A 12,698-nucleotide genomic window follows, 5' to 3' on the forward strand; every position below is an offset into this window, starting at 1 on the left:
ACAGCAGGGACACCAAGTAAACCAGTGCACTGTTCGTTTAAACTCCAGAACCCCCCGCTAGAAGACAGGCCGCGGGGGGGTGTATCCATTACTACACATAAAGACTTTCTTTTTGTTCCTGTCAAGCTCTGCCATTCGTCTAAGATCACCGACCTTCATGCTTTAATTGATTCTGGGGCTGAACACAGCCTAATCGACCATAGTTTGGTTTCACGTCTCTCGTTACCCACTGAAAGACTCGAAACCCCTATTAAAGCAGCCGGCTTAGGAGGACAACATCTCTCCTTAATTACTCACCACACTAAGCCTGTACTGCTTATCACCTCTGGAAATCATAGGGAGTTTACCCAGTTTTTCGTCACCCACACCCCTCAGAATCCCGTCGTGCTAGGTTACTCGTGGCTTCAACGTCATAATCCACAGTGTGATTGGGTTCATCACCGCATCTCTAATTGGAGTGAGTTTTGTCTAGCTAACTGTCTTCGGTCTGCTGTTCCTTCTATTTCAGCCCCCTCTCCTCCTAGTCCAGAGGAGATTGATCTCTCTAACGTACCTGACTGTTATCATGACTTAAGAGCCGTGTTCAGTAAATCCAAAGCCAGTTCTCTACCACCCCACAGACCATACGATTGCGCCATAAATTTGCTAGATGGAGCCACTCTTCCCAAGGGGAGATTATTTAATCTTTCTGGTCCTGAGAAAGCAGCTATGGAGAAGTACATCCATGAGGCACTTTCCTTGGGACACATCCGTCCATCGTCATCTCCCGTTGGTGCAGGGTTCTTCTTCGTAGAGAAGAAGGACAAGACCCTCAGGCCTTGTATTGACTACCGCGAGCTGAACCAAATCACTATTAAGGACAAATATTCTCTCCCTCTTATTAGCTCAGTCTTTGATTCCATACAGGAAGCTCGTATATTTTCCAAACTTGACCTCCGTAATGCCTACCACCTCGTTCGGGTCAAGGAGGGAGATGAATGGAAAACTGCCTTTAACACACCCTTAGGGCATTACGAGTATTTGGGCATGCCCTTCGGCCTGACCAATGCTCCTGCAGTTTTTCAGCGGTTGGTGAACGACGTTCTCAGAGATTTCATAAATAGATTTGTCTTTGTATATCTCGATGATATTCTAATTTACTCCAAAGATCCCACTCAACACATGAATCAGGTTCGGCTCGTGCTCCAGAGGTTGTCTGAAAATTACCTATTTGTGAAGGCAGAGAAATGTCAGTTTCACTCCTCCGTCATCCCATTCCTGGGTTACATTTTTGAGGCAGGCAGTATCCGGCCTGATCCTGCCAAAATTGAAGCTGTCTCCCAGTGGGATCCCCCTACATCTCGTAAAAAGTTGCAGCAGTTTCTCGGGTTTGCTAACTTCTACCGACGATTCATCAGGAACTACAGTGCTATCGCCGCGCCCCTCACACAACTCACATCCACCAGCAGACCTTTCCAGTGGAACCAAGCAGCCCAAAAGGCTTTCGACACTCTTAAAGGACTCTTCGTTTCAGCCCCCATCCTTATCCAACCCGATCCTACCAGACAATTCATCGTCGAGGTAGACGCTTCTGACTCTGGGGTAGGAGCTGTTCTATCCCAACGAGAAGAGAAGTCCGGCAAATTAAAACCTTGTGCCTTCTTCTCTAAGAAACTCTCCCCCGCGGAGCGGAACTATGATGTTGGGAATCGGGAACTTCTCGCAATTAAACTGGCTTTAGAGGAGTGGCGTCATTGGCTGGAGGGAGCGGTCCAACCATTCATCGTATGGACGGACCACAAAAACCTCTCGTACTTACGCTCGGCAAAAAGACTAAACTCCCGCCAAGCCCGCTGGTGCCTGTTTTTTGATCGCTTCAATTTCTCTATCACCTACAGACCAGGCAGTCGTAATGTCAAGCCGGATGCCCTCTCCCGGAAATATTGCTCCTCGGATGAACTGGACAGCACTCCCGCCAACATCATCCCGCAATCCTACATCATTGGAAGTCTCACTTGGGACATTGAAACCAAAGTTCTTCAGGCCCAAGGTGAGGAACCGGACCACCCCAATCCTCCTAATGGTACGCTCTATGTTCCTCAATCCCTCAGATCGGACACAATTACCTGGGCTCACTCGTCCCGCATCGCCTGCCATGGGGGTGTCGCCAGAACCCTCAACCTCCTCCGCAGACGGTTTTTCTGGCCTTCTATGGGTAAGGATGTCAGGGGGTACGTTGCCGCCTGTCCCACGTGTGCACGCTCCAAATCCTCTAATAATCCACCATCTGGACTACTGCACCCATTGCCTACTCCCAGTCGACCATGGTCACACATAGCTGTGGATTTTGTTACCGGTCTTCCCCCCTCCCAAGGCAACTCAGTAATCTTCACTGTCATTGACCGTTTCTCCAAGTTTGTTCACTTTATTCCACTTCCTCAGTTGCCCACAGCCACAGAGACAGCTGAAATTCTGGTCCAGCAAGTTTTCCGACACCATGGCATCCCCACTGATATCGTCTCTGATCGGGGTCCCCAGTTCGTTTCACAAGTATGGAAAGCGTTCTGCTCGGCGCTGGGCGCCTCTGTTAGCCTCACCTCCGGATACCATCCCCAATCAAATGGGCAGGCTGAGAGAGCTAATCAGGAGCTGGAAACCTCCCTTCGCTGTCTGGCCGCTCAGAATTCCATGGACTGGTCGAAATATCTGGTATGGGCCGAATACGCACATAACTCTCACCCGTCCTCTGCCACAGGATTGTCCCCGTTTGAGGCCGCCCTCGGGTACCCACCGCCACTGTTTCCCTCGCAGGAGCTGGACTTGGCAGTGCCCTCGGTTCAGGACCATCTTCGGCGGTGCCAAGACATCTGGCACCAAACCAGGGCTGCTCTCCTCCGCACCAAGGAGAGCAACTGCCGTTCTGCTAACCGCCACAGGGTGGTGGGGCCCACATACCTGCCTGGTCAACGGGTTTGGTTGTCCTCACGTAACATACCCATCCACGCCACGTCACGTAAGCTTGCTCCCCGTTACATCGGTCCTTACACTATTGAGAAGGTCATCAATCCCTCCTGTGTCCGCCTCCGGCTGCCCGCTGCTCTCAAGATCCACCCGTCCTTCCATATTTCCCAGATCAAACCTGTTCAGGACAGCGCGCTTTGCCCCCCTTCCGCATCCCCTCCACCCGCCCGGCTCATTGACAATGCTCCTGCCTACACCGTCAGCCGCATCCTGGACGTCCGTCGCCGGGGTCGTGGCCACCAATTCCTGGTGGATTGGGAGGGTTACGGTCCGGAGGAACGTTCCTGGGTCTCTCGCTCCCTTATCCTGGACCCTTCCCTCATCAGGGATTTCTATCGTGCCCACCCGGATCGGCGCCCTGGCCCGCCTGGAGGCGGTCGTTGAGGGGGGGGTACTGTCATGGTGCCTCTGGCAGACTCCTCCCCCTCCAGCACTGTTTCACTCTTCTCCTGATTGCCTCCAGCTGCTGTCACTCTCCTCATCATCACTTCTGCTCTTAAGGAGCTCCAGCGCCTCAAGCCGACGCCAGATCGTTAACCCTTACGGTGACTCGCCTGGTCTTGCTATGCTCTATCTTGTTTTGCTCACGTACCCAACCTAATTCCTATTCTCCTGCCTCAGGAAACCACGTTACGAGTGACACCAGTGTGGGTCATCAGTTAAGCCGTTCCAGTGAACCGGAAGACTCTTCGCCGTACGCTGACCGCGTTAACACCTCCAGCCACGCCACAACACAAGCCATCTTCACATTCGGACCTCGCCGGGACCAAACCTCAGCCTCACACGGAGAATCAATAAACTATTACTCATCTGCCACTTACCTGTCTTACTCTGGGTTTCAGCATCTGGGTTCGCTTAGCCTGAAGAATCATGACAAGAATAAGCAGTGTTGAAGAAGAACATGAAAAGCATTTTGGTGGATTGCTTTTTCATTTTAATTTTGAGTCAAAAATGCAGCTTCATTTTGAAAATGAAAAAGCATTTCTGGTTTTGACTTTTCTTTTGAATTCTGTAACAGAAATGCTTCCCTAGAATCTGGATCAAAACTGTATGTCTGGATAGCTTCGATATGGCTCTCCATTTTTGTTGAACCATTAATATTACGTTGGGGTAGGGCTGCACGATATGAGGAAAACTTGCGATATGCGATATTAGAGATTAATATTGCGATAACGATATAATTTGCGGTATATAAACAAATAGAACAATAACCAAAAACATCATTCCCATTTCATTGCAACAGTTTAAAAATTATACTAGGTGACAATTATCTAACATAATAGGTCTCCATCTGATTGGTAAACAATGGGAAGGCGTCCATCTGATTGGTCAAAGCATAAAGGGATTTATGTGATGCGTTAAATGCTTCAAGCTGCCATAAGATTGTTTAACACATTTTGGGTTTACGATTTATTGCGATATTCACCGTCTTTTGCGATATGCATATTGCAGAGCTGGATATTGCGATAACGATAAATTTGCGGTATATTGTGCAGGCCTACGTTGGGGTTTTGAAGGGCTGTAAGCCAATGGGAAACAAAGGGATCATGTGAAATGAACAATGGCTTAGTCCCCACCCAGAAACTATGTCCTAAAAAACAATAAAGGTTATTTTTTAATTTATTTTCCCCCTAAAAATGGCATAATCATAATTAAATGACTACTGGGAACACTTTTACAATAGATAGACGTGATTGGAGTTGGACTTTTTGGATTTGATAAATGACGTGGAGAAAAACAATGTAAAAATAAAATAGTTATGTCAGGAATAATAGAGGTGAGATTATATGTATTCACTTCCTCCCCTCTTTTGTGAATACATAAACTCTTTTTGACAAACTTCACATGTAATAGATTCAATGTAGTGTTTGCAAGATCTTTGCAAACACTTCAAAAATCTGCCAAAAAACATTTCCCCCATAGTTATGCATTCCAAAAACCTTTTTTTTTTCTGTTAATCAGCAGAAGAAGAAATACCAGCCTTGGTCATTCGACAGATTATGGAACCTGTTTTTATTTTACTTCACAGCTTACCTTATTATAAAAATAAATAATAAAAATAAATTATTACATCAATGATTGAAAATGGTTAAATTGGTTGATTTATAATATTACTTCACTTGTTCCAAAAATTTATAAATTGATTCATGATTTTTCCTGATGTACGGGGCCCGTGTCCTGACATTAAGATATTAAAATATCTTGTTCCCACAGATTAATATCTTGTTCCCTCAGATTAATATCTCGTTCGCACGAAATACTATTCCGTTCCCACAAGATACCGTTGAGTTCCCACAAGATAGTATTGCGTTCCCTCAAAATACTATTCCGTTCCCTCGAAATGATTAACTCGTGCGAACGCAATAATTATTTAGTTCGAACGCAAAAAAGCACAAAAGCATCCATCGCATTCACGTCATGCTTTGCGCCCAATCATTGGTCTTGTTGTTACACCTTGGTTACAGGGACACAGTGATTGGCCAATGATTGGCCGCAAAGGATGTTGGGAAACGTGACGTAATGCTATTGTTGTTATGCTACGTGCTAAAGGTAAGTGCATGAGGCGAAGCAGCCAGCTTAATATGATGTTTTTCAGATTTTCATCGAGAAAATAACAGATCGACCATTCTTGCTTTTATTTATACCCCTATTGAATGCTCACAGAGACACGGAAGTAGCGGCAGGAAGCGGCTTTTGCAGCAAGATGACTGAGGGCATACCAGATCATGTGAATGAACGTGAATACGATGGATGCTTTTGTGCTTTTTAAAATAAATAAATCTGTTCTCTAAACATCTTCCGTTGTCATGGTTTGAGTTTGTTGTGTCTTGGTTTTTGCTTTAGTTCTTGTTCTGTCTTGTTTGGTTCTGTTTCCTGTTTTATTTTGAAAGGTTTCCTGTCTTGTCATGTTTTTTGAGTTTTACTTCCTTTGTCCCAATCTGTCCTGATCAGGTTCTTGTCTCCCCTGCCTGTATTTAAGTCTCGTCTCTCCCTTCCTCTTGGGCTGGTCCATTAGCTTTTGTCATGGTGTTCACGTCTTCATGTCTTAGCGTCCTCGTTCCATGTCCCTCGCCAAGCCACAGTGAGTTTTTGTTTTGTTTTAGTATTCCTGCTCTGCAGCGCCTTTTGTTTTTATTAAACCCTTTAGTCCTTAACCCGTTGGCCTCCCGTCTCTGCATTTGGGTCCTACCGGCTCTCGAGCCCCCCCCCCACCGTGACATCCGTATCTTCAATGCAATGTAATGAGACACACACAGACAAAAAATGTGAAGGTATCTGCTGTAAATCTATGACGTAAATTAATAACAGGATAAATGATCGGCTAGTCAGTTAGCATGTAGCCTAATAGCCTTCGAATGTTAAGCGACTGACTGCTAAAGTTAATAAAAGACAAGTCCTGAATATTATTATTCCTATTGGACCCTAAACTACAATATCAGCTGTCTGTCTGTTAACCGACCAGCCAGTTGCCCAAATGCCGGCATACATCAGAGAGCTCTGCGGCGGAGCTAGTAGTAGCCTAGCAGGAGCTATCGTATGACAAAGCAGCCTAGTTATCATAAATCTTTTGATATTTTTCTTATATTCATTGAGACAGTAATAAAGTGATCATTTTTGTTTTTCATGTTCCTTTTTTGAACGAATGTGGGTCACAGAGACACGGAAGTTACCGCTGAAAGTGATATGGTGCCGCTGTCAGACTCCTCCCCCTCTCCCCTCCACTTGGCTGCTTCTCCATCCCAGCTGCTGCCACTTACTTCATCACCTCTTCTGCCTTCATAAGGAGCCTCTGGATCACCAGTCTTCGCCAGTCCGTTGCCCCTGATGGTGCATAGTTGGCCCTCTCGTCTCGTTCATGGTGTTCTGTCTCGTTAAGCCCTTGGCTAATTTCTGTCTCTGCTCATCTCCAGGAATCCTTTGTCACAAGTGGTCGCCTGCATCAACTTCTGTCTGGAACCTTCCCTCCGTTCGCTCCCGCTGGTCCCACCTCGAGCCTCTGCCGTCTTCTGCCATCTCTCGGACCCCCTCCGACGTCAACTCCTTCCGACTGTCTGCAGAAAGATCCAACAGTGACGCCACTCGAGTTCGATCTTCACTCTCTGGGAACCCTAGATCCTGCCCACGGCTTTCTGTCTGTTCTCTATTAAAACCTCTTACCTGCCACGCTCGTCCTCCTCTGTGTTTCTTCCGGGTTCCAGCGTCTGGGTCGACAAGTGTTCTGTAGCCATGACAGAAAGCAGCTTTTGCCGGCGTACAGAGAGCATATCCGGGTGAATGATTTATGACGTGAATAATTATTGCCTTCGAACGGATTAATTATTGCTTTCGAACGAAATAATTATTGTGTTCGCACGAGTTAATCATTTCGAGGGAACGGAATAGTATTATGAGGGAACGCAATAGTATCTTGTGGGAACGGAATAGTATTTCGTGCGAACGAGATATTAATATGTGGGAACAAGATATTTTAATATCTTAATGTCAGGACACGGGCTCCGTACTGATGTAACATAATTTTGCACGTATTTTAACTTTTGATACTTGATCAAATTTTGCTAAGAAAATATTTGAAACAGTGTTATGTCTATTTTACTGATTATTGTATTATTTATATTAATCATATGCATGACTTTTATAAGTAACATAATCTGCATATATTTTGGATAAATTATCTGCATTTGTTTGCCATGTGGATTTTGATAAGTTATTTTTTTACATAATAATTTAAGTTAATCATCTTCGTCATGTGTGTAGCCTGGTGAATTCAAGCCTGCATAGGACATAAAACTGTCTTTGGGTTCTTTATTCCAAAACAAAAATGTAACTCAGGATTTCACATTTAAAAAAATGGTAATCAGGAAGATAAAAAATAAAACAAAATGTGAATCTATTATGCCATCTAGATGCTTCTTTTAGCCAGTTACTTTCCGATCTTCCAAAATCACGAAAGAAAACAAGTGTAAACAAAACAAAAACAGAGAAAATCATCAAATTTAAGAAAAAGAGTACACAAGAATAACTACAGCAGGTGCTCTTTGGCCTGAACTGTAACAGAGATGACGTCGAAGTTGAACACCAGCCACATTAACTCAGTCGAGCACTGCTATAAAACACACGTTAAATGCAGCGACAGTTGTACAAATCAAATTACTAATTTCATCAAATATATTAAAACTGAATATTATTTACAACAATTACATTCAACACACTTCTTTTTTTAGCTTTTTATGTTTGTTAACCCTCTTGACGTCTGTCAACGGCTCTTCACGTCAGGTTTCAATCCGCAGATCAAAATAACTGTCAAATAAGGGTCCGACCATTTTTCCTTCTTCAGAGTACACTCTTTCCTTGTTGAACTGGTCCTTGAAAATGCAAGAAGCGCCACCTAGTGGCATAACCTTGTACCTACATTTTTGTCCACTTGGCTACATGTGCTTAATTGATATTTCAGGTTTCTTAATTCTGTCTGATAAAAGCTAGGAACCAGATAATGATAAATCATGTAATAAAATTGTTACGGTAGAATAGGGGTGGGATTATATAAGTTTGCCTCCTCCCACTCCTGTTCAAGCAATATTTATTAATATGTCTAATTATCCTAAGATTGATTCATCATTGTATGAATGTATAACTGATGATTGTATTGTTTTAGTGTATTGTACTTATTTAGTTGCTTGAAATAAACCATTTCAAATCAAATCAAATAAAAAAATGTAATTTACTGTATGTATAACTACAAACATGTCTTCTTTTGATTAGGAGTACATTTAAATGTATATTCATTTACTTTTGATTTTCATCAAAAGTAAATGATCCAAATTTTGTTATATTTTTTTCAACTATATATCTAAATATTTTTGATCACTGTAACCTGCTTTATATTCTTCCATCTCTATTTCTCTGCCTTGCAGATGGGTACAGATACACCTGTTCCTCCTTCAGTTGAGACAAACTGTCTCACAAGTCCCCATACATCTTTTGTTTGACCTTTTCCACCTCTGTAGTCTGCTGTTGTTTGTCCTCTCAGTGTTAAGTTCTTAGCTGCACTTTCTGTGGTTAAACTCTGACAATGTTCCAAAATGTAGCTGTATGACTTTTTTTGTTTTAAAAAAAAATCCTGACAGTCCTCTATTTAAGTCTTACTGGCTTTCTTTAGCTGTCCACATCAGATCCAAACTCTTGACAGTTATTTACAGAGTGGTGGACTCCACCAGCTTCTCTGCACCTCTGTACCCCTACACACATCACGCTCCGCAAATGAGCCACGCCTGGTTGTTCCTGCACAACATGGCAAAAGGTCTGAAGCTCAGCTTTTTAGCTCTATTTACACAGAGATGGACTGATTACACACAGCAGCTTCATTTACAATCTTTAAGAAACGACTTTTACAAGAAAAAAGAACAAAATGGCCAAGAAAACGGTCCATAAATGAAAGAGGTTATCGTGTAAATGTTTGAGTTCATTTAGATGAGAAACATTTTATGGAACAACAGTTTGGTTCTTCTTTATAGGAGCTGCTCTTTCTTTTCCATGTGACTGTTTGTGTTAATTATGTTAGAGCAGCTGTTATGAAACAAAGCTGTGGAAAAATATGAATAAATGCTGTGATTATAAAATTGCATACTTTGATGTTTTATGTCGGAAAGGAAGTAAGGTCATATTATCTAATGTTTCAGATGTTTTTTTCCTCCTGAATCTTTGTTCCTGCAGACCTCTCAGAGAAAAACATCTGTAAGGAGGAGACTGATGATGAGCAGCTTCTCTGGAAACGGGAGAGGAGCTCCAGCCTGGATGAAGAGAAACCAGAGCTTCCACTGATCAAAGAGGAGTGGGAGGAGGTCTGCATCGGTGAGGAAGGAGAGGAGCTGGAACTGAAGCAGGAAAATTATGATTTCATGGTCACTGAGGATGATCAGGAAAACATGGACTCCAAACCAGAACCAAGTGAGAACCCAGTTCTGGAAGCAAACAGCCAGTTCAGAAACAGTGATGCTGTGACTGTCCAGCTGGACTCTCCTTCAGATTCTCATGTGAAGGAGAGTCCAGCTGTCTTATGTCAGTCATATTCCTATGACACATGTGGAAACATTTTACCTCAACATAGTGATTCAATACACACGTCTGAAAGGCCTTATTCTTGTAAAGTTTGTGAAAAAAGTTTTACTCAGAATTCTTCCTTAAATGTTCACATGAGAACTCACACAGGTGAGAAGCTCTTTTCGTGTGAAATTTGTAAGAAGGTTCTCGTCTCCTTGAGAAATTTGACCTATCATATGAGAACTCACACAGGTGAAAGTCCTTTCACTTGTGAAGTTTGTGGAAAAATTTACACTAAAGGCAGTGACTTGAAAATCCACATGAGAATTCACACTGGTGAAAGGCCTTTTACTTGTAAACTATGTCAGAAGGGTTTCATGGAAAGCAGTCCCTTAAAGGCTCACATGAGGACTCACACGCGTGAGAGGCCTTTCACTTGTGAAGTATGTGGAAAAAGTTTCACTAGAGGTAGTGACTTGAAAATCCACATGAGAATTCACACAGGAGAAAGGCCTTTTTCCTGTGGGATTTGTAACAAAGGTTTCATCAATTCAGGTGGATTGACCTGTCATATGAGAACTCACACAGGTGAAAGGCCTTATTCTTGTGAAGTATGTGGAAAACGTTTCACTACAGGTAGTGACTTAAAAACCCACATAAGAACTCACACAGCTGAGAAGCTTTTTTCGTGTGATATTTGTAAGAAACGTTTTGTCTCCTTAAGAAATTTGACTTGTCATATGAGAATTCACACGGGTGAAAGGCCTTATTCTTGTAAGGTTTGTCAAAAATGTTTTACTCAACATTCTTGCTTAAATGTTCACATGAAAATTCACACAGGTGAGAGGCCTTATTCTTGTAAACTATGTCAAAAGGGTTTCATGCAAAGTAGAGACTTAAAGGTCCACATGAGGACTCACACAGGTGAAAAGCCTTATTCTTGTAAAGTCTGTAAAAAATGTTTTACTCAACATTCTTGCTTAAATGTTCACATGAGAATTCACACAGGTGAGAGGCCTTATTCCTGTGACATTTGTAGGAAAACCTTCATACATGCAAATAGTTTGACCTTACACATGAGAAATCACACATGTTAAAGACCTTTTACTTGTAAACTATGTCAGAAGGGTTTCATGCAAAGCAGTCCCTTAAAGGCCCACATGAGGACTCACACATGCGAAAGTATGTGAAAAAAAACTTTTCTCAAAGTACTAAATTAAAAGCCCACATAAGAACTTACATATCTCCATGTGAAATTTGTAAGTTTTTCGTCTCCTTGAGAAATTTGACCTATCATGAAAACTCACACAGGTTAAAGCCTTTATTCTTGTAAAGTTTGTCAAGAATTTTATACGCGAAGTAGTTCATTATGTGCCCACATGAAAACCCACACAGTTGTAAAACGCCACATGTAGTAAACCAAAACACTTCAAATCCTCTTCACCTTAATCCACCTGTGTCATGGTAGGAATAACATGTCAATGTAAGGGTGGGGTCATCTGGACCCCATAAGATAGCACAAGAGTTAGCTGACTACATGAACACCCAAACTGGTAAAAGGTGTCATTTGTTTTTGCTTTCTCTTCCTTAACTGCCTATAATAGAACACATGATGAAATCGCACCATTGGAAAGATTTTATGTTGTAAATTATGTAAAATATTTGATCAAACTCATGTTTTTTACCATGAATGCAACAGTTCACACATCCAAGAACCCATATTTTTATTTAAAAGAATAGTTTTCCTGGATATTCAGACTATTCTGAATAAAGCAAAAATATTAAAATGGCACCATGTTTTTGTCAAATAAATTAAAAATATTTCAATGCAGTAGATACTAGGAATGTAACGGTACGCTAAAATCTCATTTCGGTTCGGTTCAGTATTTCATAGGGCTCGGTTCGGAACATTTTCTGTTTGTTTGTTTTTTTGTGACAAAAAAGTAAAAAAAAAATTACTTGCAAAATGCATTTATTGGTTTTATATAACAATGAATAAAGTGGGAGCCGGTTTAGCTCGTGCTGGTTTGCGGTGCCTTCCGTCCGTGAAACCTGGGTTCGACTCCGGGCTGCTCCCTGTTTCCTTCTCTGCTTCTGTGCCGGTCCCAAGTCCGGTTGCTTTGAGAGGGTTGCATCAGGAAGGGCATCCGGCATAAAACATTGCCAAATAAACCATGCGACTCGTTGCTGAAAGGGAATGGGAAAAGCTGAAAGAGAAACAACATATAACAATGAATAAAGTAAACCTATGTAGGTGATCTGCTAGATAAAATAATACAACTATTAGCTGCCAGGAACCAAAAACTTTGGATAATTAACACTGGCCTGAAAAACAAGTAATTTTTTTTTTAACTTGCACACTTTTTTTCTTGTAGACCTGATTTTTACAGTCGTGTGATGTCATTAAAGTGTGTTTTATCTGTTGAAATAACAGATAAAAGTAAACTGATAGTGGTGGCGCAGATTTTTTTTTGCTCTAAGATTTTCTCTCTCTCCAAGCACCGCTACTACTGCGCGCCCCTCTAGCATCGCATCGCGCCCGAGAAGTACTGGTCTAATGAAAAAAAGATTTTATAATTAAAGATTTGTCTGCAAGCCAGATGTGACCATCAAAATAGCCATATGGCTCGAGAGCCATAGGTTCCTGACCCCTGGTAACG

At 42.3% G+C, this 12,698-nt stretch overlaps 2 protein-coding genes and 1 long non-coding RNA gene across 17 annotated transcripts in view; 2 read left to right on the forward strand and 1 right to left on the reverse strand.

The window, feature by feature from the left end:
• The window catches only part of LOC110013423 (uncharacterized), a 401,209-nt gene that overhangs the window by 356,901 nt on the left and 31,610 nt on the right, over window positions 1–12,698 (reverse strand). The window lies entirely within an intron of this gene.
• Window positions 1–12,698, forward strand: part of LOC105358153 (uncharacterized) — a 150,421-nt gene that overhangs the window by 132,954 nt on the left and 4,769 nt on the right. Inside the window, exons 1-3 of one of the 5 annotated variants that reach the window (XM_078934582.1) lie at window positions 5,894–6,082; window positions 9,158–9,298; window positions 9,712–11,272. The exons of 1 other annotated variant lie outside the window; for it this stretch is intronic. In XM_078934582.1, the coding sequence (XP_078790708.1) occupies window positions 6,025–6,082; window positions 9,158–9,298; window positions 9,712–11,135 (1,623 nt within the window). In that variant the 5' untranslated portion in view covers window positions 5,894–6,024 and the 3' untranslated portion in view covers window positions 11,136–11,272. Of the gene's footprint in view, window positions 1–5,893; window positions 6,083–8,097; window positions 9,299–9,711; window positions 11,273–12,698 lie in introns of those variants that run through there. 3 more of the 5 variants (XM_078934584.1, XM_078934580.1, XM_078934577.1) reach the window with 3 other exon arrangements.
• On the forward strand, window positions 6,698–7,164 carry LOC111949131 (uncharacterized). The gene is made up of 2 exons (XR_002875181.2): window positions 6,698–6,828; window positions 6,912–7,164. It is a non-coding gene; the product is annotated as an uncharacterized LOC111949131 (long non-coding RNA).

This window comes from Oryzias latipes, chromosome 17 (assembly GCF_053564925.1).
Source record: "Oryzias latipes strain Hd-rR chromosome 17, Olatipes_Hd-rR_3.1".
In the NCBI taxonomy this organism is placed as follows: Eukaryota; Metazoa; Chordata; class Actinopteri; order Beloniformes; family Adrianichthyidae; genus Oryzias; species Oryzias latipes.